At 60.9% G+C, this 27,460-nt stretch overlaps 10 protein-coding genes across 10 annotated transcripts; 1 reads left to right on the forward strand and 9 right to left on the reverse strand.

The window, feature by feature from the left end:
- Positions 1 to 159: 159 nt before the first annotated feature.
- On the reverse strand, positions 160 to 3,008 carry JDV02_003971 (uncharacterized protein). The gene is made up of 4 exons (XM_047985147.1): positions 1,381 to 3,008; positions 1,024 to 1,313; positions 840 to 937; positions 160 to 741 (listed from the first exon to the last, which is right to left on the reverse strand). The coding sequence occupies exons 1-4, from the start codon at positions 2,255 to 2,257 to the stop codon at positions 525 to 527; spliced, it is 1,482 nt and encodes a 493-aa protein (XP_047841124.1). The 5' UTR covers positions 2,258 to 3,008; the 3' UTR covers positions 160 to 524.
- Positions 3,009 to 3,020: 12 nt separating this feature from the next.
- Positions 3,021 to 5,365, reverse strand: JDV02_003972 (uncharacterized protein). Its single transcript, XM_047985148.1, has one exon. It carries the CDS (start codon positions 4,972 to 4,974, stop codon positions 3,538 to 3,540), a length of 1,437 nt encoding a protein of 478 aa, XP_047841125.1. The 5' UTR covers positions 4,975 to 5,365; the 3' UTR covers positions 3,021 to 3,537.
- A 1,746-nt stretch (positions 5,366 to 7,111) lies between these two features.
- Positions 7,112 to 10,431, reverse strand: JDV02_003973 (uncharacterized protein). The gene is made up of 4 exons (XM_047985149.1): positions 10,130 to 10,431; positions 9,344 to 9,905; positions 7,730 to 9,262; positions 7,112 to 7,647 (listed from the first exon to the last, which is right to left on the reverse strand). The coding sequence occupies exons 2-4, from the start codon at positions 9,517 to 9,519 to the stop codon at positions 7,614 to 7,616; spliced, it is 1,743 nt and encodes a 580-aa protein (XP_047841126.1). The 5' UTR covers positions 9,520 to 9,905; positions 10,130 to 10,431; the 3' UTR covers positions 7,112 to 7,613.
- A 1,871-nt stretch (positions 10,432 to 12,302) lies between these two features.
- Positions 12,303 to 13,600, reverse strand: UBC4 (E2 ubiquitin-conjugating enzyme; the record flags this gene model as incomplete). The annotated part of the gene is made up of 5 exons (XM_047985150.1): positions 13,432 to 13,600; positions 12,995 to 13,345; positions 12,843 to 12,872; positions 12,509 to 12,692; positions 12,303 to 12,442 (listed from the first exon to the last, which is right to left on the reverse strand). The coding sequence occupies exons 2-5, from the start codon at positions 13,097 to 13,099 to the stop codon at positions 12,303 to 12,305; spliced, it is 459 nt and encodes a 152-aa protein (XP_047841127.1). The 5' UTR covers positions 13,100 to 13,345; positions 13,432 to 13,600.
- A 1,044-nt stretch (positions 13,601 to 14,644) lies between these two features.
- JDV02_003975 (Glutaryl-CoA dehydrogenase (ETF)) lies at positions 14,645 to 16,295 on the reverse strand. Its single transcript, XM_047985151.1, has 3 exons — positions 16,001 to 16,295; positions 14,905 to 15,930; positions 14,645 to 14,847 (listed from the first exon to the last, which is right to left on the reverse strand). Exons 1-3 carry the CDS (start codon positions 16,212 to 16,214, stop codon positions 14,801 to 14,803), a joined length of 1,287 nt encoding a protein of 428 aa, XP_047841128.1. The 5' UTR covers positions 16,215 to 16,295; the 3' UTR covers positions 14,645 to 14,800.
- A 486-nt stretch (positions 16,296 to 16,781) lies between these two features.
- On the reverse strand, positions 16,782 to 17,198 carry JDV02_003976 (uncharacterized protein; the record flags this gene model as incomplete). The annotated part of the gene is made up of 1 exon (XM_047985152.1): positions 16,782 to 17,198. The coding sequence occupies one exon, from the start codon at positions 17,196 to 17,198 to the stop codon at positions 16,782 to 16,784; it is 417 nt and encodes a 138-aa protein (XP_047841129.1).
- A 562-nt stretch (positions 17,199 to 17,760) lies between these two features.
- Positions 17,761 to 18,445, reverse strand: JDV02_003977 (Aminoacyl-tRNA hydrolase; the record flags this gene model as incomplete). Its single annotated transcript, XM_047985153.1, has 3 exons — positions 17,761 to 17,845; positions 17,896 to 18,156; positions 18,216 to 18,445. 3 exons carry the CDS (start codon positions 18,443 to 18,445, stop codon positions 17,761 to 17,763), a joined length of 576 nt encoding a protein of 191 aa, XP_047841130.1.
- A 187-nt stretch (positions 18,446 to 18,632) lies between these two features.
- Positions 18,633 to 21,114, reverse strand: GUA1 (GMP synthase (glutamine-hydrolyzing)). Its single transcript, XM_047985154.1, has 9 exons — positions 20,993 to 21,114; positions 20,811 to 20,879; positions 20,673 to 20,751; positions 20,579 to 20,611; positions 20,398 to 20,525; positions 19,940 to 20,339; positions 19,460 to 19,881; positions 19,387 to 19,409; positions 18,633 to 19,319 (listed from the first exon to the last, which is right to left on the reverse strand). The coding sequence occupies exons 1-9, from the start codon at positions 21,038 to 21,040 to the stop codon at positions 18,887 to 18,889; spliced, it is 1,635 nt and encodes a 544-aa protein (XP_047841131.1). The 5' UTR covers positions 21,041 to 21,114; the 3' UTR covers positions 18,633 to 18,886.
- Positions 21,115 to 21,342: 228 nt separating this feature from the next.
- On the forward strand, positions 21,343 to 24,786 carry NAB3 (nuclear polyadenylated RNA-binding protein 3). The gene is made up of 3 exons (XM_047985155.1): positions 21,343 to 23,080; positions 23,144 to 23,323; positions 23,373 to 24,786. The coding sequence occupies exons 1-3, from the start codon at positions 21,832 to 21,834 to the stop codon at positions 24,524 to 24,526; spliced, it is 2,583 nt and encodes an 860-aa protein (XP_047841132.1). The 5' UTR covers positions 21,343 to 21,831; the 3' UTR covers positions 24,527 to 24,786.
- Positions 24,671 to 26,994, reverse strand: JDV02_003980 (uncharacterized protein). Its single transcript, XM_047985156.1, has 2 exons — positions 26,211 to 26,994; positions 24,671 to 26,131 (listed from the first exon to the last, which is right to left on the reverse strand). The coding sequence occupies exons 1-2, from the start codon at positions 26,596 to 26,598 to the stop codon at positions 24,783 to 24,785; spliced, it is 1,737 nt and encodes a 578-aa protein (XP_047841133.1). The 5' UTR covers positions 26,599 to 26,994; the 3' UTR covers positions 24,671 to 24,782.
- Positions 26,995 to 27,460: the final 466 nt, after the last annotated feature.

Genomic DNA, 27,460 nt, shown 5'->3' on the forward strand with positions numbered 1-27,460 from the left:
AGCGCGATATTATCCGAAGCCACCCATTCCGCGCGGCGCCACGCAAGACTGGCGTGCCCACGTGGGCGGCATGTCGAGGGCGTGGTGTCGCTTGGCGCCGCCACGTCGTTTGTCAATCCCATCAGCACATCTTGAGTACGCACGTACTTTGAAGAAATGGTGGGGTACTAATACAATGCACAGTCTCAGTGCATGCGGGACAACTTTACGCTTTAGAAATTCTCAAGTGCGTCGAATATAATTCGGGGCAAACGTCACGGCTACGACCCTCGGCGAAGTCCATGAGAAATTGAACTCAGAAACACGGCGCTAATGTGCATATCCGTCTAGCATGGTCTTGCCGCAACGGGCTCATCTTTATGCCCCTCGTCTTCGTGCCGTCGTTAGTGACCAATATCCCTTGCTTTCCAAGAGCCGTATGCCCTTCCTTGAGATGCAAAGCGTACGTCATTGAGTGCTCGCGCCTCGCCCGGCCCATGCCGCCATTTAAGCCGCCCTCTATCCCGAGCCCATTCATCCCGTCGTCATATCGTGTATCGGTACCGCGGGCTGTCGTCACCCAGCTCCTTCAGCTCGTCCTCGTCCATCTGGCGGTGCTTCTCGCTCATTTCACCGGCCTCGCGCCGCTGGTTCGCCCGCCAGAACCAAAACCACATGAAGCCGTAGATGGCCGTGCCCATGGCCACCATGCTCAGCGACACGGCATGCCCGCGAATGTACCGCGGCTTGTCTCCCTTGGGGCTGCGCAGTCACGGGTTTTCCTTGTCAGCGTTTTCATGTCCTCAACTACATGCACGTTTGATGCGTGACGCCACGCCGCCAGACGGGGTTCGACTCACTATATGTAGGCCGACATGATGCCTGCCGCACTCGCCACGGTGAGCTGCATGCCCGTGGCCGTCGTCCGCTTCCCATAGCGGGGAGAGTTGTTTGGCAGCTGGGTCCGCTGTCAGCACGCCATTGTTGCACAAATTCCACCTTCTTGAATTCACAGCTCCCAAGGGGGGACAAGACCAGACATACCCATGCCAGCGGCAGACCGACGACGACGTACAGGCCGCCCGCGACCAGAAAGCACGCAAAGTAGTGCACCCCCGGCGCCGAGTCGGACAGCAGGACGGCGTAGCCCACGGCGCTGATGGTCCCGAAGACGACGCAGAAGACGCCGCGCATGCGCAGCCGGTCCGACACGTATGCCATGCACATGTAGGCGGCGGCGCCCAGGAAGTAGCACGGCACCGTCAGCAGCTGCACCTCGGCCGTCGACCACTCGCCCAGGTCGTCGATGATGGTTGGCAGAAACGTCGAGTAGCCTGGACCCAACAGCGTTTAGCCTTTTCCATTCCAAGATGCAGAGGGTGTGTGTGTGTGTGTACTCACCGTACAGCATCGTGTCGACGCCAAACTCGGCGACGCAAAACGCCCACACCTTCCAGTCGGTCGCCGCCCTCCGCACATCCCGGAAGCTAAACTCCTGGCTCGACTTGGTGCTCGCGTACTCGCGCCGCCTGCGCACCTCCATCATGGCCTTTTCCGCGTCGGTGAGAAAGTAGGCCGAGCCCGCGTCGTTGGGCAGGGCGAACCAGGTCACGACGCCGAGCACGACGCTCGGCAGGCCCTCGACGATGAGGATCCAGCGCCAGCCGCTCATGCCGGCCACGCCGTCCATGTGGCCGATGCCGTAGGCCAGCAGGCCGCCCAGGCCGCCGGCAATGGCGGCGCTCACAAACAGGTAGCCGACGCGCACGGCCAGCTCGTGCTTGCCGTAGAAGAAGGTCAGGTAGATGTTGAGCCCCGGGAAGAGCCCGGCCTCGACGGCGCCCAGCAGCAGCCGGCACGCGAGCAGCGCGCCGTACGAGTTGACGAGGCCCGTGAGCGTCGCGATGGCGCCCCACGACAGCACGATGAAGGTGATCCACCGCCGCGGCGTGAAGAGCTTGAGCACCAGGTTGGACGGCACCTGGCACAGCAGGTAGGTGACGAACAGGATGGACACGGAGACCTGGAACTGCGTCGACGACAGGCCCAGGTCCTTCTCCAGCCCGTACAGCCGCGCGTTGCCAATGTTGACCCTGTCGAGGAAGCTGAACAGGTACAGCCCCATGACGAGCGGGATGATGTGAAGGTCGAGCTTGCGCACCAGCTTGCGCTCATCCACGCCCCGGCTCAGCTCAACGGGGTCAACCTGGGTGGTGTCGCTGTCCTGGCCCGTCTCCGCCATCCTGTCGGAGTCGTGGATGGTCGAATGGGCGCCCATGGTTGTTGCTGCCGCCGCTGTGCGGTCAACTGCCCGTCCGTCGACTGTCTTCAAAACTCTGTTCAATGATCCGTTGCAACAGTCGCTGACTCTCTCAGCGTTGGCAGGGCCAAGGTGCAGAGAGAACAGCAACAAAAGCAAGAAATGCAGCGAGAAGACAATGAAGGCAACACCCTCTATGAGAGCGTCGTGATCGCCGACCTTCCCGGTCGTATGACTGCGCAAGCGGCGTCGTACGAGCCCCTTCGGCGACCGAGGGCTGAGCAATGGTATCTGGCGAACAGGAACCACTCGATCGGAAGCCCTCCAAGACACGCTCAACAAAAAAGGAAAAACTGGTCTCGACAACCCGTCTCAGCACGCCATGAGGTCTCAGAATATCGTCTCGTGTCACGTCCAAGGAAACCGGGTGCGAATTGGAGGTTGTCCGGCGGCACCGCGAACCGGGCGTGACGAGGAAAAGGTGGCTGCGGCAAAGCAGCATCGAGGCTCATAGCCGCTAGCACGCCGCATAATCATCAGGCTTTTTTTTTTCTCTCACTCTCTCTCTCTCTTTAACCTTCTCGCAGCTTTGGCCTCCCAAACTCTAGAACTCGGCCCCACCCGATACCGGCGCGCCCGCATTCTCCCGCAGCGTGCCTGAGTTAGTCAGCCGTTCATGGCCCGCAGAACACATGAACAAGTGAATCATATCTGGGCTGCGAGGTCTTCTCATCAGCCATTCAGGGGTATGCGTTCTGAGACTGCAAATCTCCGTGGTTGCCGATATTCGATCATGTCACGCACGAGCCTGCCAAACACGCACAGGTCGGGGCACAAATGAAAGAAAGCAAATGCATTGTTTACAACCATCGATCGTCCTTGTGCTGTGCACTGGTATATCCAGAGGGCCCGTGGCTCTCCGCGGAGCTGCTGCGGGATGCTCGCACGTGCTCGCTCCCGTCGCATGACATCCGCACCAATCGCCACGAGGCCGCCATCCGCTGCTTCAACCCGTCCGCACGTCAAGCGACATTGCATTCGAACCTCGAGCGCGCGGAACGTCATGTCATCGCGCCTCCATCATAGCAGGGGCCAGAGCCAAGTCGCCCCCCACACTCAGCAATGCGGTCGTTCAGAACAAACTTCCTATGTACAGTCCCGTGATTAAGATCCCAACATCGAAATTCGCAACACCCTTTCGTAGGCGCGCAGGGCCTTGGCCCCGTTCTCAGACGGCCCCCGCAGCCCGGCTGTCTCGCTGCTGCGCGTCAATCGTACCCGCGTGGCCAGCCACCGCCCTATCGGTAGGGCTGGTTAGGCATCTCGTACACTGGTCCGCTCTGGGGGTGCGTGACTTGGTGGCTATCAATCTCCGAGGCTTCCGGGTTGTTCCACCTCGCCGCGGCGGCGTTGGTGTTGCTGCCCAGCTCGGCAGTGTTTGGCGACACGGGACTGACCGAAGAGTCGCCGGGTGTGGGATGGCGGGGGAGCGCGTCTCCCAAGTGTCCGCTGTTGCGGGACGTCATGGTGGTGTTGGGGCTTGTCTGCGCGTACGCCGCGCCGTAGGGCTGGGGCTTGGCGTAGCCGGCGCGACCGTCTCCCATGGCCGTGCCGCGGTAGCCCTCGGGCGAGGCATTGTGCTTCACCGAGGTGCGGCCCGGGGCCAGGTAGCCGGCGGCACCAACGCCCGAGCCAACAGCCGTCGAATCGGACATGGGAGTGCGGGAGCTGCCGCCGTGAGACGGGCCGACGGGCACCTCGGAGGCGCCCATGAAGTCGTCGTGGTCGGGCTTCGGGTTGCGACGGCGACGGAGGCAGAAGAAGATGATGGCGCCGATGATGGCCAGTCCTGCGATGCCCGCGCCAACACCAATGCCGGCCTTGGCGCCCGTCGAGAGGCCACCGCTGTCGCCGCTGCTGCTGCTAGGGTTGCCCGTGGCGGTCGAGGTCTGCGTCTCGATGCCACCCGAAGACATGCTGGTCGACGTAACGATCAGGGTACTGGTGACGGTGACGGTGGTCTTGGCATTGACCTGCTCCGTCTCGGTGACGACCGAGGTGCTCGTGGTGAAGTCGCTCTTGGTAGATCGGAGCGTCTTGACGACGCTGTTGACGACGGTCGAGCCGCCGCCGCCGCCCTGGGTGACGGTGACAGTCTCGGTGATTGTGGCGCGCTTCAAAAGCTGGTGCTTGTCCTGGTGCTTCTCGTGGTGCTTCCGCAGGCCGGGCGCGCCGCGCTCGACGGCCACGGGGGACGGGGCGCCCGTGGGTGCGGCGTCAACATTGATCGCGGGCGCCGTCCGTGGGGCGAGATCGAGGTCGACGTGTCGCTTGCGCTGATTCACCCACTGCGTCGACGTCTGATAGACAGTCTTGGTAGCGGTGTCGGCATTGCTGCTCGTGACGGTGGTGGTCGAGAAGACAGTCGAGGTGATCAGGACGGTCGTGGTGATGGTCGTGGTAAGGGTGGTGGCCTGGGTCACGACGTCGCCGCCCGCGCCCGACACGGTGCGAGTGACGGTCACGGTCGTGTCGCCGGGGCTCGTAGGCGGCGTCGAGGACGGCGTAGTAGGCGAAGGCACACTGCTGCTGCTCGGAGTGGTGGGCGTGGGAGTCGTCGGTAGCGGGACGCTGCCGCCGCCACCGCCGGTGTCTGACAGATTCTGGCGAACGGCGAGCTGGCCGGCGTGGGCGGCACCCAGCAGCCCGAGGGCGAGCGACAACGAGATGCGCATCTCGCCGTCTGCGCAAGTGGATGGGCGGCTTCGATGAGGTCTGCTGGCGTCGCGTTTCGCCTTGGCGGATGTCCCGGGCCTAGACGAGGTCCAAGGGGTTCAAACGTGCGAGAGTCGTCGCCCGTCCGATGGAAATGCAAAGACCGGCCCGTACCCCCGTCTTCGCACTGACAGGAGTGACGGCAGGGCACGGAGAGAGAGTAAACGAGATGTAGACTATAGGGAAACTTCAAGGATAGTCGGCAAATTGAAAGAAAGGAATGAGGGCGGGTGGATGGATGGGGGTGAAGGGGCGGGAGGAGTACGAGTTTGGGGAGCGCAAGGTGCAGTGGAAGGGAGCCCGTTTCGTTGGCTCACCTCACTCGCTGGCGCAGGATGGATGAGAATTGCTGCACGGGGATGACGAAGCGCCCCCCAGCACCCAGGTCGGCGGAGGTCGCACCAGCGGACGGCAGGCAGCCTCCACTAACTTAGTGAGGTAGCTGGACGTTGAAGCTGTATCCGCTGAAGCCGCCGTGGTGAGGTGGCCCAGGCAGTGCCGCTCCGGTGCGGTGGATGGACCCATAGGTAGTATGGCGCCAGGGCCCAGGGGAGCGCTCCAGGGCTGTGCGGGCAGAAGGAGCTGCCCGAAGCATCTGGGCACATGGAGGTGACCTACTGACGGATGCCTGTGCGGTGGTGGAGAGGCCAGGCCAGGGCAGCGCTAGCAGGCACAAGCGCCGGAGACGAACGAACCCGCCGACTCCACTAAAAACCTGGAAGCCCGCCCACCTAGCAGCCGCCACTGGCAGCTGGAGGCCGATTCCATACCACCTACAGGAACCGGGACGGCCAGAGGGGGGGCAGAAGCTCAAGCCATCCAGTTGCCACCCCGTCTGACTGGTCGGCGCTGGATCACAACCACGAGCTGTCCCGCAGGCCCGGCAGACGCTGCGTCGGGCCCCTTGCGGTTTAGCGACCGCGTCTTCCTGTGGGGACGACCGCCGATACGAGCCCTCAGGGCCTCCTTGCGGCGACGGCGAACAACGATGACGACGTCACCACACTCCCTGACGCAGCCCGTGGTGCAAAGGGGTTCAGCACGACACAGTCTTGACAGTGCACAGCGTCAAGAAACTTTGCAAGTATGGATCGTAGGCAAGGCGGTTGTTATGTCGTGCCAGCAGACGCTACACTGCACCGTACTTTACAATTGCAAGTACTGTCGTATCTTGATCGACGGCCCCAACATCCATCCATAGCACCACCGCACCACTCTCCGCAGAGGCGCCGAGTTGGCCGTGCGATGCGACAGACGCCAGGCCTCAGCATATAGTATCCCCCCATCAGAGTCGCCAGGTCCAGCCAAACAAACGATGCAACTCGGCGGCCGCCAGGCTTTTCTGTCCTCCAGGCTCCTCCTGCTGATCGGCGACGCTCGTGTCTGCGCGCGCTCACTTTATTAAGGTACCCCCGTCAGCCATCTGTCATGCGCCCCTTTTCCCCCGGGAGGCCCCCAGCTTGGCAGACGTCCCGTCAACAAGTCTGGTCTTCGCCTCGGGCGTCGTGGGAACGAAGCTACACTTGCGCTTTGCTTTGCAGCCGTGGCGCCAGCGCCAGCCGAGCCAGCCTGCGCGCGCATTCCTCCCAGCCCCGTGCCGCATCATGCGCGCATGGCTCCGTCCGTCTGGTCTGGTACGCATCCCGTTATGCTTTGCCTGGTATGTGGAGGACTGGTCCCCTGATCGCCAGAAACATGATTTCTTTTAAGCCTCTGCCTCCCCCACCCCCTTCCACCCCCGTTTGTTGCTCCATGCCAAATACGTCGCTGGCCCATGCAATGCATGCTTCCTCCAGCTCGAGCAATGGGTGCGCCAGGTAGTTCTAACAGACTCGTCCCGTCAGCATGCTGATGCTAATACACCTTACTGCCGTGCCGCGGTGCGCCACACGTCGAAGGCTGAAGCCGGCAGGGTCCAAATGTTGACGCCAGCTCATTTTAAAGTTTTTGTGGCATGCGAGAGCCGGGCCACTGTAACAGACACGTGTGTCGCACTCGGGGAGAGCATCCTCATCAAAACGAAAGCCCTCGGTCACAAGACATGCATACGCGGGCGGCCTTGGATTTTCTTTTTCACCCTCCATGCAAGGAACCCGTGCCGTCCGCGCTGCAGGCACCGACCAAGCGCATGCCCGTCCGTCTGAAATCCCAGGTCGTGCATTACGTTTAAAATAGCGTGATATTGCGATCTCAACCGGCTGACATCTGCGGAGAGGGAGCCCCTCCATTCCGTGGCTACATACATATACGTAGTGCCGCCGTATGTAGCCCCGGCTTTCCGTCCCTGTGGCCCAATTATCCGAGCTCTTTTCTTTTGAAGCTCTCGCCTCGCATCCCCGTCTAACTAAGTGTTTTGCGTCCCGCGCACGTGTGTGTGCCGCCCGTAAACCAGGGCGGCGTAGGAGAGTGAGTTGGAAAAAGAGAAGCAGAAAACGAGTGCAGAAGTGAAAAATGGGAGTGCAAGGGAAGGGAGCTTTCAAAACGAAAGAAGCAAACTGCGGCCGGGACGACTCATCTAGACGAACACGTACGTAGTCCGCCTCCATATGCCAGCCAAAAAGTGGTATCCAAAAGGACCGGAACCCCGCCACCACCGAGTCTAAAAGTTTTCCTTTCCCCAGACAAACGAGAACCTATTATTAACGCTCGGTTAGTACCTCTCCGATGTACCCGACTGCGTACCACAAAAATCAGGCTTATAGTCTGCAAACTTACCCAGGCTCCGTGTACTTGTTGCAGTAGACATGCAGCGAGCTGCCCAGGCCTTTCGGCCCGCAGAAGAAGACGCCGGCCTCGCCCGGCGCGTGCAGCTTGCGGATGCCACGAAAGATCATGTCCCAGTTGGGCCGGCCAAAGTTGGTCGGGCTGCGCAGGCCCGTGATGGTGTCCTTGTCGGCGTTGGCGTCGTTGATCATGATGTTGGTGGCGTCGTCGGCCTTGATCTTGGCCGTCAGGTACGTGTGGATCTCGATGCGGTGCTCCAGGTCCTGCGCCTCGACGGCCAGCAGCAGCGAGCGGAACCACTCAAACGACCCAAAGTCGCGGCAGATCCAGAAGAAGTACACCTTGGACAGCCGCGTCCGCGTCTGCGGGTAGTTCATCCGGTACCAGATGCTCTTGAGGATCGACGCGAACGGCGTCACGCCGATGCCCGCGCCCACCAGGATCGACACCTCATACTTGAAGACGTCCTCGGACGCCGACCCGAACGGCCCGTCGATGTAGACTCGCGGGAGCACGCGCCGGAGCGCCGGGTCGACCCCGTTGCCGCCGGCCGAGTCCACCGTCACCACCTTGCTCGCGTCGCCGCCGCCGCCGCCGCCCTTTTTGCCCCATTCGCAGCCCAGTGCCTGGGAAACGGCCATGGTGAAATCGCCCTGGCACCGCATGTGGATCGAGATGTAGTCCTCCTCGGGCGCGCTCGTCAGCGTGAAAGGGTGGTACTGCCACAGCGAGACGGCCGGGCAGCAAAAGAAGATGTACTGGCCCGCGCGCGTCTTTGTGTGCTCCTTCTTGATCTGGATCTCGCACACCTGGCTCGGGTGCTGGATGACCTTGGAGATGTACGTCTTGTGGCGGCCGCGCAGCTCACGGGCCACGCGCTCGGCCAGGTACGCGAAGCCGCCGTACATCCAGTACTGCCAGAAGACGCCAATGGCCGAGGCGCCGATGCTCGAGCAAAAGGGCGCCACGTCGGGCTGGATCATGCAAAAGGCGCCGTGGATGGCCCAGAAGAAGAAGAAGAGGATGAACATATGGTGCGTGTACCAGAAACGCTCGTAGTTTGCGCGGCGCGGCTTCTCGACCGACGTCAGCACCATGCCCATGAGCGCGATGAGCATGATGTAGCCCGTCCAGCCGGGCCCGCTGGCAAAGTTGGCGAGCAGCCAGCCGTAGAAGCCCAGCTTGTTCTTGGCCGCCACCTGCGCAAAGTTGTTCCAGTGGGCGATGGTGTGCACCCACGACCAGAAGACGATGGACCACGCCGTCGTGATGTGGAACGTGATATTCTTGTCGAACTGGATGATGCCGTTGAGCGGCGTCTGCCGCAGCAGCGAGATGAGCGTCCGGCACACGGGGAACAGGATGATGCCCACGTCGACGTGCAGCACCACCGCCGACGACCGTGCGATTACGTACGTGAACCCGAAGATGTCGCGCGCCGATTGCAAGCTGTCCTTCATGGCGTAGTGTACGCTCGCAAACGAGAAGATGAGCGCGTGCGCGACCACGAAGACGAAGACGAACCTGCAGGGGAAGATGACTTCGGGTCAGCACAAGGATTCACAGGGGGGCCGGCCTTCCTTGACCATCTGCTCGACGACGTACACTCTCCGGTACCCTTCGTTGATCATCCAGCGGTCAAACTTTTCCCTCGACGTCAGCTCCTGCTGTTTCTCCTGCGTCATCTCGCCAGAGAGAAGCATCCGCGTCAGGGGCGTCCATCTTGACCGTTCCGTGGGCTTGTCGTAGCTCCCATAACTAGATCGCATCTCGTAGCTCATCTTGGCTGCTGTCTGCGAGGTCGCCTCGACTTGGACTGCGTTTCGTAGTGATTGGCGTCGGTTTGCCTGTCCCGCGGGCCCGTCGCAGCCCGTTCGCACCTTTGGCAGCCAAGCTGTGGCCAAGTCTCTCCCCCTACTGTCGTTTGTACTGTTGGCGCCGACGTCGTCGTCTTGGTCGTCGATGCCGCCGTTCGTAGGCCCCGCTCAGTCTCCAGCCCTCGTGGGATCTTGCCTATGAATGAATACGCTCGGATAATAACTAGTTGTCGGACGACCCTTTTCGATTCAGAGCCAGTCTGAAATCCGCAATGTGGCCTTGGCCAGCGGTGAGGTGAAGTGAAGACACACGAGTATGGCTCAGCACACGCAGCGAACGAGTGGACGGTCTGTGAAGCCGGACATGGTCGAGGATGGTTAGTTCGTGTACGCCTTGCAAGGTAGGCAGTAGATGGTAGGAGGAAAGGAAGGTGCGCGGGCGGTGGCCAAACAGCGAGGAAAGATGGCCGGGCAGATCAGGATGCAGGCAGACTCGTCGAGGTTTATGCGCCATGAACGCCCAGGGCACAACTTGAAACGGCTCGCGGCATGGCGCCAGGGAGATCATACATACCACGAAAATCAATGGGCTGATGTAGAGTCGGGTAATTACTTATTAAGCCTGGCTCTGCGTCATGCGCGGCACGAGGAGAGACACGCTGGGGGCGAGGCGGTTTGGAGAGTGCAGAGAAAGCGAGGGGAGGGGATGAAGAGGGTTGCGATGCGAGGGGAGTATGTATGCCACCGACGGACGACGGGATGGGTTAGGTTTGCAGGGCCAGCCTGGGCATACAAGTAACTGACCAGAGACCACGACGGTTCCTGATGGATACGTGTGTATTGTCAAAGCGGATACCAGCCAGGGGACCAGCCGTGGTTATCTACCATACTTTACCTAGGCTATCCTTGAGTGCGAAGCCTACCGCAAGCGTGAAGCCGTGCGCGCGAGGCCGTGCCGCCCCAGTCCTCGGCGACGCAGCCGACAAGCATCTGCACCTGCGCCAGCTTGTGCTTGGCGACCCGACCCGCCCCCCATGGCCTACAGTCGCACAGCGCGCAGCGGCGGCAGCCTCCCACCCGACGGACAGTGAAGAGCGCCGAGTGGACGACCAAAGGCGGGCAGGGGTGGGGGCCAGGCCGGCCGTCGACCTGCGACGCTGGGGCCCTTGGAGACGGGACTGCTCAGGACTCGAGCCCACCATCATGTTCCATCTCTCGCGATACCTGTCGAACGCGCAAGCAATCTATCGCGAAGAGTCATGCCGCGTTTCCCGGGCCCATGAGGCAGTCCCATATATTGTATTCCTCTGCATCATACCCGTGGCGACGAGCCAGCGCGTAGGCCTCCAAAGCAGAACGGGTCGTTCTCTCGCTCTCGTCAACTCGGTTTCACCTCAGCTGCTGCTCAGCCCCTGACTACCACCTTAGGTTGACAGCGTTGCGAGCGGGGGGGACCCCTCGACCCATTAGGCCTGGCACCGAGGGGCTCCTCAAAAAGCCTGCATGAGGTGGGAAGGTGGAGGAACCTGCAGCAGCGACGAGTCCTCGCACCACCACAACCACCACCACCACCACCACCACCACCACCGCTACCAGTGCCGCTGCCGCTGCCGCCGCCGCCGCCGCCGCAGCCCCACCGTGTCGGACGCGCCTCCGTGAAACGCCCTGCGACGGTCACCGTCGCGCCACGCCACCCAACCCGACCATTAGCCTCCCGCAGCCCACACGCAACCGTGGCCGCTCCGTCTCGGACACAAAACATCCAACGCTGCAAGCTCGAGCACGTACGCGACAGCTCGTGACGGGCAGCCCTTGGCATCCATCCTCGAACAGTCCCCAACTGTCCAATCAACGGTGCATATGTATGTACCTGCCTCGTCGCCTGGTCCCCCCGTCGCCCTCACGCCAGCCATACCTCACCAGCCATGCCTCACCGGCCATGCATCCCCTAAGCCATGATCCCTCCCTTGCACATGTGCTCGTCGTCCCGGCCCACAGATATAACGGCACGACGGCATGCTTTGGGTGCCGTCGAAACCCGGCCGGCCCGGTCTGCCGCCGCGCGACCGACGGGCAAACGTTGCTAGTCGCCTCGACGTGTGCAGGCGGGATGCCTACTGTAGATCTCCTAACACCAGACGAAGAAACGTTGGCTGCCCACCACTTATCCCGTGAGGCTCATGCTGGCGGCGCCCTAGGCACACACGCCAGTTGGTATCGCAACCAGCGGCCCAATATACTGTCCCACACGTCCGCTCTGCCCAGCCTTACAATCTCATCGTCTGTCGCCACGTCGCAACCCGTGGAGCCGATGCCAGAACAGTCACGAAAGTGCGAGTAGCCCAGTTTCTGGGCCGCAACGTAAAGAGAGCGAGATGCAGTGTATACGCTGCCTGTTTCTGCATGCCAAAAACACACTCGTCAATGCAAACCAATAGCCCAGCCGCATGATATCCCTTTAAAACTGATGTGTTTGTCTAGCCTCGCCCCTCCCCCTCCGCTGAACTGCATCCCTCGTTCTCAATCTTCCCGGATATCCCTGACCGATGTCCCCCAGTACCAAGAGCCGGCCGCCAGCCGCCATCGCGAGCGGACCGGGAGGCCGTTGGTATCCATCACAGCCACTCGCCCAAGGCGTCCACACCGCATCGCGCATCCTGCAAAAGAAAGAGGGACGAGAAACACACCCAGTGCGCCCCTTCACTCCGCCGCAAACATCGCAGTCGTCATCGTAACCCGCCCTCGACCTAGACAGCGTACTTCCGGGTCCACTCCCTAGCTGTGGCCTCGTATCGTGGTCGGTCCGTCTTGTACACATGGGCGATCTCAGGCACAAGGGGGTCGTCGGGGTTGGGGTCTGTCAACATGGAGCAGATGGAAAGAAGGACTGGACGCCGTTTTGGTCAGCGGCCTGCGCGTGCCGTTGTCAAACATGGGGCAGGCGGATACACACCTTTACTAATGGTCAGGGCCGGGCTCCACTGGTCCCTCAAGATATCCAGACAGATGCTGCCATTAGAATTGATGTTGGGATGGTAGATGCGAGTCGTGAAGTTGACCTTGGGCGGCTTGAAGGGGTAGTCGGTAGGGAAGTGGATGGCAAGGAAGAAGACACCACCAGAGTACGGCGACTCGCCCTGTGCAAGTCAGTACACGTGCCAAGAGATTATTGCAGGCGCCGAGCACCGTCGGTGTGATGTAGACTAGACGAGCGGGAAGCGGCTCATTCTTGTGCAGACCGACGATCATCGAACAGGCTAGCAGGTGGTGGACGGGGAGGTGCTTACAGGTCCCATGATAGTTGCTTGCCAGTGAAACTATTGTAGTGTTAGTCGTCTCGAATTGTCAAAGGGTGAGCTAGATGGCCGCGACGCTGTAGTGGACGACTTGGTGGGAGTCGCCGGAGCGTTGCATGACCCAGTTTGAGGGGTTGACATACCAGGTCCTCGCCAACAGGTCCAGCGGAGCAAGACGACGGCGGGTCACTAGATGAGAGGTCAGTCGATTTTAATCTTGCAAAAGAATCACTGCATCGCGAGGGCATCCCAGCTTGTGTTCCGAGGGCATTGCGGTCACGAGCGTCGCTCGAGTCTCTCGAAGCCACCCGCAAAAAAAGACCCCGCTCAAACTCAGCCCCACCTCACACTTGGGCTCCAAACACCCTCACGAGGCACAGGGGGGGTCCGGGGTTCTCACCGGCCGAGGTCAGTCAGCTCCTTGTTGATGCGCTTGAGAGCCATGTCTGTGATATGTGTGTAGAGGTGCGAAAGATGACCGCTTCGTTGATGGACTGCAGGCGGGAAAGCGGCGTTAGCGGTGGCGGCGACGGCGGGCGGGCGGGCGGCCGTGAGAGGGAAAACACGGGAGATGACGCACCTCAACGAGGAGGGGAGATGGACTTCTTCGGGGTGAGGGGAAGAAGACGCAGATGGGGAGGGCCGTTCGAAAACTCGACGCTCGTAAGGCTCTAGGTCGGTCGCAGGAGGACAAAACGTTGATCGCAGTCGTGGATGGTCGTGACGGGGTATGTGGCGGCGTCGAAGTTGTTCAGGAAGAAAGAAGAGCCAAGTCACGGCGGCGCCTGGCGAAATGACCTGGTGGCTCGCGGGCTGGCAGGCGGGACAATTGGCGGTGGCCACCCGGCCCCAGCCAGTGGCTGCTGACTGTTCCAGGACCCCCGTTGTGCGCCCATGCCAGTTGGCTGGGGGCGGTCCCATCCATGATCCAGCCCAGCCCACCACCCATTATAGTGACGGGCAGGCTCAGCCCGCCCAGCCAGCCAGCCAGCCAGCCCGTCCGCCCAGGCAGGGCAGCCTCAGTCAGGATTTTCCCATGCCGTCCGAGCCTACAAAGGTCTGAGGCGCCACTCAATGCCGTGTGGTCGGTGCAAATTGGCACCGCCACCTGCAACGCCGCATGGTCAGCGCGACTGCCCCGGTTGAAGCGACAGGGCCGCCACGGGCCAGTTGACTCATGCACTAACACGGACCCGCACGTCTAGCCACACTGAGATGCTAAGAGTTTTCTCGCACGGCGGTACTCCCGGCGTAGCCACCTTTTCTGCCCGCCCTTGTCGTTCTGTTGCCACAGCCTTCTTTGGCGTTCGATGCGACCGGTTGGGCTGGACCCGGCCTGGCCCTTGCCGTCGCGGCCACCCCGGGTGTTTGCAAGGGCGTCGGTCCCTTTGTTGTTGTGGTGGACAGTCGATGCATCGGACAACAGTCAGCATTATCAACCAGGACCAGCCGCGACTGCGATGACACAAGCACGGAGCTGTCGTGACTGGTCGTGTGCTACCTTAGTACTTACCTTAGGCAGGTAAGGTACCCAGTAGGTAGGACAAGGCCAGGCTGGTCGCACAGGATCCGATAGGTACCGCATTCTCGATGCCCGGCGGGTGATGCGCCGTCAAACAGGTCAGACCTTCTTTCTGTCCAAGCGTGATCCACCTTGGCTACGCCGGCGCCGCTCCTGGGGCCGTCCATGACGTTTTGCCCGCGGCCACGGACGCAACCGCACGCTGGCACTTCCGGCCAGGTCCTGGGCTGCAGACAGTGATGCAAGCTTGTTGTCTCTGTCACACCAAGAACTGCGTACATGTGCCACGTTTTATTTTTTTTTATTTTTGGGGTTGCAGATCTACATGCAGTTCCGGAACGTCCCTTCTTCTCTATTGACCGTCCTAGCCGCATCACCCATCGGCCATGCCGAGGCTCGGCGTCTTGCATCGTGGTCCACCGTTTACCTAAACAAACGCCTGGATACCCGTAATGGCGCGCCCCAAAATCAGACCTGTGCATCGATGTCAGTCATTGCCGTGCAAGGGGCTAGTTCATCGGCACAACGTACTGTGAATGTCGCTCTGGCCCTCGTACGTCTGCGTCACAAACAAGTTCGCCACGTGGCGGCCGATGGCATACTCGTCGCTCACCGCGTTGCCGCCAAAGATCTCCTGCAGCACGCGCGCGTTGCGGAGGGCCGTGTCGCAGTTCTGCCGCTTGACCATGCTGATCATCTCAGGCGTCGCCTTGCCCTCATCCTTGAGGCGGCCCACCTGGATGGACGCCAGCACGCCGTATGAGGCGTCCGTCGCCGCGTCGGCCAGCTTCTTCTGGATCAGTTGGTACTTGGCCAGCGGGTTGCCCTTGAATTGCTTGCGTTCCAGCGCGTACGTCCGCGCGCGCGCAATGGAGTCCTCTAGCGCGCCCATGACGCCCATTGAGATGCCGTAGCGGGCGCTGTTGAGGCAGCTGAAGGGGCCCTTGAGGCCCTCGACCTCGGGGAACATGTTGGCCTCGGGCACAGGGCATTCGTCGAGTTGGATCATACCCGTGATGGATGCTCGCAGCCCGTTCTTGTCCTTGATGGCCGGCGTCTCCAGCGTGCCTGGCGGGCAGTCCTTTCGCTCGACCAGGAAGCCGCGGATCTTGCCCGTTTCCTGCAGCTTGGCCCAGACGAGCAGGACGTCGGCGATGGGGCTGTTCGTGATCCAAGTCTTGGCGCCGCTCAGCGAGTAGTAGCCCTTCTTGGTCGGGTGCGGCTTCGCGACGCTCTCCATGCTGCCCGGGTCGCTGCCATGGTTGGGCTCCGTCAGGCCAAACGCACCGAGGAGCTTGCCCTTGGCCATCTCCGGCAGCAACCTTTGCTTCTGCTCCTCCGTTCCGAACTCGTAGATGCCGCCCATGACCAGCGAGGACTGCACCGACATGCCGGACCGGTAGCCAGAATCCACACGCTCCACGGCGCGGGTGATGAGGGCGCCGGCGACCGATGACACGCCCGCGCAGCCGTAGCCCTCGATGTTGGCGCCGAGCAGCCCGAGCTCACCCATCTCCTCGAGAATCTTGGGATCGTAGTGCTCGTCGCGGTACGCCTCTAGACAGCAGCCGAGGTTAGCTCTGATTTGCGACAGACGCACGGGTCTGGCAGTGGCGATAGCGCTTACGCAGAACGCGGGGCTGCAGCCGCTCCTGACAATACCTCTCTGCCGTCTCCTGGATCGCAAGCTCCTCCTCGGTCAAGAGGTTTCGCGATGCAAGGGGGTCCTGCCAGTCAAAGGCAGCTTTGTTGCCAGCCGACGCGAAGCTCCGGTGGGCCATTGGCCGCATCGGCGCCTTTGCGCCGGCTCTGGAGACGTTCCGCGCGACGTATCTGAACATTCTGACAGAGCTCCCGCGTTGGCGGATCAATCTCAGGACGGCCGTGGGTGGAGGGGGAAATATTTAAGAAACCAAGTTCCTATTAGCCAGGAGTCGGGAGAGAAGTAGGCCGCTTTGACCGTCGGCTCGGCTATGGAGCTACTTAGGTCGTATGCGATATCGCTACAGACCCCGGCTCTCCCCCGCGTCAGGAACGGCCCCGAGCCACCGACGGAACCCGCGGGGAGTGCCTGCACCCCACTGTAGCGACGGACTATCTGCCAGCGCTCCAATCCAAGCACCGACACAGCGCCCCCAACCCATGCCAGGCGGGCCTGGGTGCATGACTTCGGCAGTCCCAACACCGGGCTGTCTCTCCGTTTTGCAGCCTAAAGGGGCTAGCTGGGCCCCCGGGTGTAAGTCGCGCGTATACAGATCACGACGACGCGAACGGACTCAAAAGGGAGAAGGCAGGCAGCCCTGGCGGACCACGTCTGATGTACACGATGCATCTATTGTATGAAGCACTACCGAAATAAACAGCCCTGTGGGGGAAAGGTATACTCGTATACTGTACAAGGGATTAGGTCAGGCGGCGTCATCACTCTCTTTGGTGTCCGCGTCTGTCCGTCTTGCCATGCGACTTAGTCTATCAAGCTCCTCCGTCGCCAGTATCATCGCCGCCATTGCCAGCATTGGGCTTGCACCTCCGCCCCCTAATGGGCTGTGCCCAAATGAGCTGGTCACGTCCGAGGATCCGCCAATGTCCTGCGAGTCCCGCGCCCGCCGTCGCCGCTCCCGTGGATCTCGAGACCCCGTCGTCGACGCGCCGGACGAGTCCTTGGCGGCTTGGGGAGAGTCCCATGGTCGGTGAAAGCGGAACCGCGGGCCCCAGCGATGGGGTGGTTTTGTCGGCGCGTCGGGCTGGGATTGAGAGCGACGACGGCCGTTGTTGAGGGGCGAATTGCCAGGACCACAACTTGCCTCCTTCAGACACGCAATCATCAGCCAACGAACTGTACCCTCGGCGTCATGATTATAGGGCCTCTACCCATTCGCGCATTTGACGGCTCAGTTCCGGGCACGAGATCATGCAGCGGCTAACGCGGTCCGGTGCTCTCTGGCCGGACTTGCGACCAGCAGCTCCTAGAGAGCGATGAATTCTGTGTCTGGATCCGCTACCTCCAGGACGCAACGGCGGGTGTGAAGCTATTCTGGGTTCGCGAACTGGATCGATCGGATCGCCGGGAGGAACTGATGGCACCTGACCGCTGAGTGTTGACGCAAGCAGGTCGCACGAAGAGGAACTAATGGCAGCCATGGTGAGAGAAAGCAGTAGCCGCGCCAGGCCTCACATGCCGGCGCGAGAATGCTGAGCAGGATATGGCTGGAGGTTGTGTGCGGAGTGTGCATGCTGATCAGGTTGGCTGTCTTCTATCACTGATAGCGCAGCTTTCTCGAGTAAACGCCACTCATTCGATGTGACGCAGCGGCAGCTACAACACCGGGCTGCTGCTTCCTCGTCGGTTGCCACTGCGCCATGAGAGTGGCAAGTGCATGGCACTTTTCACTCGGGCGGTCCTCTTCGAGACTGCTTTTTAGCGCTCACCTTCTTCTTGTGATTTATACGCTCTTCGTGGAAGCGCTTCTCGCTGTGCATTGTCAGTCACAGTCCAGCGGCCCCATAAACAACGACCCTTACATTTCCTTGTGCTTGGACTTCTTCTCGGCGCTCGTCTCGGCGGGCGTTGTCTCACGGTACATGCGCGTCACCTCGTCCATGAGTTTGCGCCTGTTTTCGTCCGTGTTTGCGGTCCGCGACCGATGAGTCTGCGCTTGGAACGTGAGGGCATCGTTGTTGGCAGTGTAGTACTTGGATGCCCGGACGCTGCCATGTAAAAACGAAGGCATCACCGAGAGCAGTTCTCGGACTGGATAGACGGAGATTGCCTTGCTTTCGGTTCTGCATGCGAGGTAAGCCTCTGCCGACGCCCATCCCTCTTGTTTGGCGTATGCGCCTACTTGTTCACATGCTGACCACCAGGTCCACTGGATCTGGCATATGTCGTGTTGCCTTTGGGGAGTTGAGAGGCGTCAAAGCTTCGATACCATGAGCGCGCCTCTGCTACAGCATCCTGGTCGAGGTGAGAATCAAAAGCTGAGTATCGCTTGTGCCTGGCAAAGACAGCCGGAAATGTTTCAATCGCCCAGCTTATCACATGTGCCCTCGGCGATAGACGTGAGATCATCATGGTGTTGTACGCGAAATATGCTCTTTGAGAGTCGGGCACTAAGCGTAGCAGAGCAAAGTTCCGGAGCTGGTGAGTGCCGCTAGATGACCTGGAGGTCACGTGTTGCGTACAGTATACCTCTGGTTCTGTACATCCCCCACCCCCATAACTGAGATTGCAATCTCGCAACAGCTACGTTTAAGCGAGGCCCGGCTCAAGATGACTGTCTTTTAACTTTATTCTTTAGATTTTTGTCTGATAAGAGCGCATCTTTCAGCACCACCGGCCCCATGTCTGGCCAGAGATCGCCACGTCGAAGAGGCACGCGGAGACTCCCGACACATCATGCAAGACCCCAAGGTCGTAGCATTCAAGAGGTTCGTGTGTATCCAAGCATCCCAAAAAAAAAAGCCCCTTCTATTGGTTCCTCTATTTGTGCACCGTGAGGCGACTTTCCAAGCGCTACTGCATCTCAATAGTGCCTGGTGGCTTTCCCGTGACGTTGTACTCGACGTTGGCAACTCCCTCAACCTCGTTTACGATCCGGCGGGCGACCTTCATGACGAACTCCATGTCGAACGGATAGGCGTCAGCAGTCATGAAATCGGTCGTGACAACAGCTCGAAGGCTGATGATGTAGCCCTCCTCGCGCTTGTCGCCCATGACGCCAACCATCTTATTGGTGAGAAGGCCAGCGTAGGCTTGGCTGATCTTATTGTAGAGGCCGGCCTCCTTGATCATGCCGATGAAGATATGGTCGGCCTTGCGGGCAATCTCGACGCGCTCGGGTGTGACTTCACCAATAATGCGGATTGCGATGCCAGGACCGGGGAAGGGGTGCCTCATGACGAGCTCCTCGTTGATGCCCAGTTGACGGCCAAGGGCTCGGACCTCACTGTTTTTCTTCGGGTCAGTAGTGTCCACGCGCACGGAAAGTGACTGTTCAGTGTAAGACGACTCACTCCTTGAAGAGTTCTCTGAGAGGCTGTTTCGGTCAGCATGATATTTCGGACAACTATCATCGGCTTGTCTCACCTCAATCAGCTTCAGCCCCTGCCCATCCATCATGCGTTGCGGCAGGCCGCCGACATTGTGATGCGTCTTGATCGTAGACGACGGGCCCTTGAAGGAAATGGACTCGATGACATCCGGGTATAGCGTTCCCTGGAGGAACCACTCGACCTTGCCGGCGTTGGGCGTGTTCTCGGCCGCCTTCTCTATCCTGATGGCCTCCTCCTCGAAAATGTCGATAAAGGTGTTGCCAATGAACTTGCGCTTCTTCTCGGGGTCCTCGACGCCCTTCAAGCCCCCGAGGAACTTTTGCGACGCATCTACGACAGTGAGGTTGATGCCGAGATGCTGCTGCAGGGTTTCCTTGACCTGTTTGCATTCGTTGAGACGCATGACGCCGTTGTCAACGAGCACGGCGTGGAAGCGGTCACCAATCGCCTCCTTCACTGTTGGGGGAGTTAGCTTTCAGCGCGATCGGCGGGAGTCGAGGTTCGAAACGCGTACTCAGCTTGGCGGCAACAGTGGAATCGACGCCACCAGACACGGCGCCGATAACCTGAGCCTTGTCGCCGACGAGCTTTCGGATGCGCACAATCTCCTGGTCGATGAAGTTGGACATGTTCCAGTTGGGATTGGCGCCGCAGATACCGACGGCAAAGTTCTTGAGCATATCCTTGCCGCGCAGAGAGTGGGTGACCTCGGGGTGGAACTGAAGGCCAAAGATGGGCTTGGTCTCGTGGGCAATGCCGGCATAGGGTGAGTTCTGCGTCGTAGCGATGGTGACGAAGCCCTCAGGCAGCTTGCCCAGCTTGTCGCCGTGGCTCATCCAGACCTGTGTCTCGGTCTCATGCAAGCCCTCGAAGAGGCGGTCGACATTTGCATTGTGGCGGTGAGGAACGAGTTCCTTTCAACTGTTGTCAGTTTGACCCATTGGGAGCCGCGCTCGATCAGAGGGCGCGTACCGCGTAGCCGTATTCACGCTCAGTGCCGGCAATGACGTTGTCCTTGCTTAGTCGCCACCCGATCTCCTGCAGACCGTAGCAGATGCCCAGAATCGGGACTCCGAGCTCGAAGAATGCGGGATCCGCGTCTGCCAAGGCACGTCAACCGCGAGAACTCTCCCGACAATATCTGGCGACTTACGAGGAGCGTCCTTCTCATAGACCGAGTTGGGACCTGTCTCTTATTTAATCAACAGGTTCACAAGACGTTTGGCTACGGCGAGAAATGAACTGACCGCCAGACAGGATGATTCCCTTGGGCTTAAAGGGCAAGTCGGCGAGCTTGGTGGTGCACGGCAGCATCTCACTGTAGACCTAGGCAGGGTGAGCAGCCGCGGGGCCAGATGGAGCACTCCCTCCCTGTATGTGCTTACATTGAGCTCGCGCAGGCGCCTCGTGATGAGATGCGTCACTTGGGAGCCAAAGTCCAGTGTCAGAATGGTCTGAGAGACAAGTGTTAGTAGACCTCACATCAGAAACCGGACGCGGCAGCGCATTGCCCCGCCATGGACAGCAGACGGGTGCGCAACGAGAATCGGGCGAAGCTTGAACTCACGTCATAGGCCTGGTGCGGCACCTCGGCCTGCTCAACGTTGGAAGACATCTCGCTCGATATAGAGGGCTTGCAGGACCGAAAGTGCACTTGTTGCTCAAGCAATCGAGTGTGCGATGTTGATGTCTCCGGCCATCCCAGAAAAAAAGTTGGAGGGGCTGCTCGTTTGCAGTCAGTCACCGGCGACAGGGTCGTTCCTAAAGGGGTAAGGCGTCTCTCAGATTTTCCTGTCCCGCAAGGCATCCTGGTTCTCCACTGCTGGGCTGTGAGGCGCCCAACTGCAACAAAGGCCATCCGTCACTCGGCTCCAGCCCAGCCTTTCTCCTCTTCTCTCTTTCTCCTCTCCACCAACAAGCACCTCACGACTACCATCAGTTTGGCCATCCTCCAACCCGACTCACCCGCTCGCCCGCCCGCTCGTTCGGGTCTGCGCCATTGATCTCCTGCCAGCGCATCCCAGACGCTCTACCCAGTGACGAGCCGCACGCCTGTTCGAGCTTGCCTTACGCCACCTGCGCCGTCTGCAGCGACCGTGATATCCCTGCGACCCGTCACCCCTCAAAACCCGCGGGACCTGCATACTCAGTGATGGCAGCATCTGGCTCCTGCTGACTGTCCACCTCCGCACGCCTTTTCCCCCACCAATCGACAAGCCCAGCTCGCTTGGCCATCGCTCACCTCGACCCAACGACCGAGCCCAACGCGCGCGCCCGTTCTCCATCTGCTCGTTGCGACCGTAGAGGCTGTTGATCGTGCTGACGCATCGACCACCCCGGGTCCAGCCCAAGTGTCTTTATCCATCGCGCCCGCGCTTGAGCTCCCAGCTCTCCATTTGCGCTTTCATGACAGAGCCGGCCGAAGCAGAAGTCCAGGCCACCGCGAATTTGTCTCCAGTATCGCCTGCGCCGGTCCACACAGCTACCCCCCTCGTGGTGCCTGCGCTGCAGGACACCGTCGACACCATCGACGCCATGGTCGCTGCCGCGGCGACGCTCGCCGAGCCAAACGGCGTGGCCAACGACGCGCCTCCCGTCGAGCCGGCCGTTTTCGGTGACACTGCCCTCGGCGGCGATGGCCCTGCCGATGTAGTAGATAATGACAGCTTCAACGACCCGTACGGCGACGACACCAACAACGCCGCTCCCGAAGCCACCGTACCACCGCCACAGGCAGAGGTCGTTGACAATGACGACTATGCCAAGACGTTCGACTCTCCCATCGAACCGGAGGAAGGGGACGGACAAGACACCGAACAAGATGTATCAGAGCAGCTGGCAGAATCCAACGTTGTGTCGGCTTCGCCGTCCGATCACTTGACCGCCGACCACGCATCAGAACCTGTCCATGACGCCGTTGCGCATGTCCCAGCTGGCCCGGCTGCCCAAGACTCCCCCGCTCCAACAGCGGATGAGCAGGCGGCGTCTCTATCCGGAGCACAGTCGGATCCTGCCGCCGGCACGTTCGGTCTCACACAGCCGTCGGTCGGTACCCAGGAGCAGGCCGGCACCTCGTCCGTGGCCCCGTCCGACGTCCCAGCGCAGCATGACCCCACAACTTCGGAGACGCAAGATCCCGGAGTTGACATCCAACAGCTCATGGCTGATCTGACATCTCCTCCAACTGCGCCCAGCGCCGATGCGGCCTCGGTGATGCCGCCTGCAGGTGGCGTTGAGGCCGACCAGTCCGCGAGCCTTGCCCCCTTGACCCCGTCCACTGCCTTGCCCTCGTCTTCTACTCTTCCACCGAGACCACCTATGCCGCTTCCGACACCGCAGTCCTATGGAGCCCAGCACCAAGCCCATCCATCCACTCCGAGCGGCACCGCCGTGCCGTCTGTTCCCTCTCAGCCTTTGTCCCATGCCACTGGCCCACCAGGATCGTCCTCCGATGGCCCAGTCGGTCTTCCAGCCCCTCCGGCCGGGGCCGTGAGTACCCCATCTTTCCATGCTCAGGCCGCTCTCGGGCAACCAGGAGACGGCCGACAAGAGGACGACTATCAACGACAGTGGGACCAGTTCATGGCCGACGAGCGCCAGTATATGTCAGAGGCCAAATGGGACCGCTTCCCGGAGGGATCCCGTATCTTCATTGGTATGAACCTACGCGCCCCCACCACGCAAGATAGCTCGGTGCTAACTACAGGGATTACTGCAGGAAACCTGTCCAGTGACAAGGTCTCCAAGCGAGACGTGTTTGACGTGTTCCATAGATTCGGCAGGCTTGCTCAGATCTCTTTGAAGTCCGCTTACGGGTTCGTCCAGTACCACACTGTGGATGAAGGGCACCAGGCGATGGAGCATTTGCAGGGCATCGAGATCAAGGGACGCCGCATTCGTACGTCGGACTCTGGGCTGAGCCATGGACAGAAGCGCTGACGAAGCAGACCTCGAGATATCCCGGGCTCAAGAAAAGTCGAAGAAGGAACGAAATCGCAGCCCAGACCGAGGTAGGGGGCGTCGAGGCGATAAGCGAAATCAAAATCGCGACGACTATCGACCGGGACGCAACCAATCTCCGCGCCGCGGCGACTACCATGCACGAGAGGAGGGCTACGGTCGAGACGCTGGGTCCTACGAGTCAGGGCGAGGGGGACGCGGTCGCTCGCGCTCTCCAGGATACGTGCGAAACGATCGCGACTCGTACCGAAGGCGCAGCCCCAGCCCATATGGTCGGTCTCGACGTGAGCCCGAGCTCGATTTGCCTCGGAGATACGGCGCCGATGTCCCCGACGTGCAGATCATCATGCAGCCAGACGTCAGCCGTGACTTTGCGACCTGGGTAGAGGGTGGCTTCAGAGCCAAGGGCCTCAAGACAGAGGTAATGTATCTACATCCGCGGTTCCCCAAAGACCAGGTCATTCAGCGGCAAGCCGCAGAAGGTGTACACGGCGTCGTGGACTTGGACATGCGCGCGCAAAGCCTCGGGCGGATCCCGGTCCAGGCCTTTGACCGGTCCGGCGGGGGCAACAACATTCGATTCGACCAATACGTCGACCTAGACCCCGGTACAGCCGCCGAGGTGATTGCACGGGCCAAGTCGTCCGCGGCCCCGAGCTACGGGCAGGCCTATGGCGCACCGCCCGGGTACGGGAACCCGAATCCGTACGCACCGCCGCACCAGCACCCGGCACACGGCGGTGGCTATCCCGCCCCGCAACATGCCAGCCCCTATCCACCACAACAGCCGGGCCAGCCTGGCGCACCAGATATTGCCAGCTTGGTAGGGCAGGTCGACAATGCCACATTGCAGCGGCTGCTGTCGTCGATGCAAGGAGGACAAGGGCCCGCCCCGGGGGCCCCGGCAGGCTACGGAGTCAACCCGCCCGGGCCGCCGGCCAACCAGCAGGTCGATATACAGGCCATCTTGGGCAGTCTTGGTGGCCAGGCTTCCGCGCAATCCGCTCCGCCTCAAGGGCAGTACGGAGCCGCGTATGGGACTCCGGCACCAGGCGCGCACAATGGCGCCAGCGCAAACGACCCGGCGGCCCAGGCGCAGGTGCAGAACATCATGGCTCAGCTGGCGAGATATCGACAGTGATGCAGTTGCTGGGATACGCCTTGCCCACTATTCGTATGTATGGCCGAGAGCGGCCCATGACAAGTATTCGGTAAGATTGTCGAGCTGGCGTCGGGAGAAACATGGTATCTTTGCTGGTAAATGCGTCTCAGACACGTGCAAGCTGACGGCATGGCACTCTCCCCGCTTACTTTGCTATACTGCCTCGATAGATAGACTATCAAATTTATAACGCTGCAGACGCGCACAACATGAAGATTTGCAGTGTGACTGACGCTTACCACCCAAAACTCTCGCCGTGCCACCAAACCCTCCTCCCCTTCATGGCCCACGGCCTCACGCGTCGCCTCACTTCCAGAGTCATCTCGGTAGGGCCGCAAACAAGTACCGCAACCGGCTCCTCCAACCCGTGGGAGAAGGCCTGATCGATAATCCTGCCAAGGTCCGGCCTCTTGCGGCGGCTGTGCGCGGCCAGCCTGCCACCAGCGCGGCGCAAGGGCTCCATCTCCACGGCGCCAGCCTGACTGCCGTCCGCGTCGGAGCCTGCGCCGCCCGTCAGGTACAGCTGCACGCTATCATCATTAAGTAAAGTCTTATCAGCGGATGCGGCCGCTACGGCCCAGGCGGCGTCGCCAGCGCTGCGCACGGCCCAGACCAGCTGCACCTTGGCCGAAGGCAGCTCGCTCCGCAAAGCCTGGAAGACTGGGACAGCAAAGGTCGCGCCGACGCCGCCCGCGATGACAAGGACCCGGGCGGCACCCCAGTGAAGCAGATGGTCGAAATGCTTGGCCATGGAGCCGTACGGGCCCTCGATGCCAAGGGATATCGTGCGCGTCTCGGTCGTGGGACCGGGCGTGGCGGCGGCGTCGGCGAAGGCGCTCAACACGCCGGTCATTGGTCCTTCTCTGGTGCGTGCGATGAGGGTTATGCTGCCGTCATCCTCGTCGTTGAATGCGACAGTGAAGGGGTTGTAGAGGTAGTCGAAAACGCCGGACTGGGACGCCGGGGTGTCGGCCGTGCGACTCTCTGGCGGGACACTGAGATAGATGTGCAGCCCGGGGGATGCCTGAAACGAGGCGAGCTTATGACGCGGGATCCTGGACGTGACCTTGACGAGGGCGGTGCCCGACATGATCTGGAGCGTCGACGGCGCCTTGATAGTCGTGACCCTGCGGACTCCTAGATCGACGAGGAAGATGACTAGAGTCTCGACAATGTACAGCCTGAGGCCAGGCGCATGGAAGAAGATCAGCACCGGAATAAAGAGAGCTGCCACGAGATGCGTGATGAAAAAGAGCCGGTACGAGTACTGCCTCGCTGCAACGGTAGAGGTGGTCGCGATGGCGAGGATACCAGCCGCGGCGACAACACCGCAAAAGACAATGGGCGCGAAGAAGCGCTTCAGCCAGATGCCTGCGTAGAAGAAGTATCCGTTGTAGAAGAGAATGTGCAGCGCGAGAAGCACGAAGATGACGCGCCCGAGCACACGATGGTAGCGGTTTACCTCCTCGTGCGAAGAGCCGAACGCCCAGGCGTATGGGTTGAGCGGCTTGATCGCCAGGAGGTACTGGATGGGGAACTGCGAGACGGCAATAGCACCGAACCGCTTGGTGAGATGGAAGTAGTCTGCGCGCGTAGGTTTACCCTGTTAGTCTGGCGAGGGCGGGAGGAAGAAAAGCACGAGATAGAGGACAGGGAGACGAACCTGTGCCCGTGTCGAGCACGCACAGAGCAAGCAGCCAGGTCGTCCACGCCAGGCCGAGAAGCCACTGATCGCGCTGGCCCCAGTGTACGCTGCGGAAGAATACATCGTCGCGCAGCCACCAGGCGAGCTTCTGCCACTGTCGCGCGAGCGAGCCCGACGAGGCGAGGCGGCTGGCCTTTGCGACGGGCGAGCCCGGGACCTGCTCGTACTCTCTGGCCCTGGCGGCGCCTCCTAGGCCCGGGACGCGGCGTGCGAGACGATAGAGGAGAAAGAGAAGCGCCGGGGCAAAGGCCGAGTAGTGCGCAATGCAGGCGTACAGGTCAATTGTCTCCCGGCGGAGCAGCTTCTCCTCGTGGGTGAGGCTGGGGACGCCGTACGGCCAGCCCATGGCGGCCGTCGTCTGATCCGGACGTTGAAATGCTCGTCTCGTGACGCGATTGAGGGAGCTGTGAGGGCACGACACGGGTGATGACTCGATGAATCTACGGGCTCAGAGACCGATCCGTTCGTTGTCGAGAATTGGCCGTCCAGAGCTCGACAACCATTTGTGGCGGGTGGTGGTGGTGCGTCGCGGGCGAGATGCGCCACGAGCCGCAGTTGTTCAGGTGTCGTTCGGGGGAGCGCAGCGAATTGCCTCAGAGACCCGAGTAGCGTCCAAAAAAAGAGGCTGCTGGCGCCCGACGGTGCCTGTACCTGACCCGAGGCCCGAGGCTGAAGCAAATGGCGCGCATACATACATATGCACGGGAAAGCGACAGGTGTCTGCAGCGAGACGCTACTAATAGACACGAGCGAGGTTGCCAGCGCGAGATGGACCCTGGCTCATTGCGTTATGGGAGTTGGACGGGTCCTGATTGGCGGCCCCAGTCCATCGCTGGTACAGTATACCTACCAAAAACGGCCGTTTCGAAACGGAGCATCTCAACGTCCAAAACAATGTTCCGTTAACTCTGGTCACCCACCAATGCCTGGCTGCAGCAGGAAAATGCAGCAGAGCGGCCACTGACCCCCATGCGAATCCTTCGGACCAGCTTCATTCTCGTACTCGGGTTCCGTGCCGCATTAGTCATCCAAACCTGCGATTGCGGCTGCCAGCGACCAGCAGAGTGATGACTCATTGAGCTGACAAGTCTGCCTGTTACGGTGCGACAAACTACGGAACGGTCTCTAGGGTATGCAGCTTTCCCGGACGCGGGGTGGCACAGAGACACTGAGACAAGTTGTTGCCGCCACCAACAGCGGGATAGAAA

The sequence above is a fragment of the Purpureocillium takamizusanense genome, chromosome 3, assembly GCF_022605165.1.
Source record: "Purpureocillium takamizusanense chromosome 3, complete sequence".
Classification (NCBI taxonomy): Eukaryota; Fungi; Ascomycota; class Sordariomycetes; order Hypocreales; family Ophiocordycipitaceae; genus Purpureocillium; species Purpureocillium takamizusanense.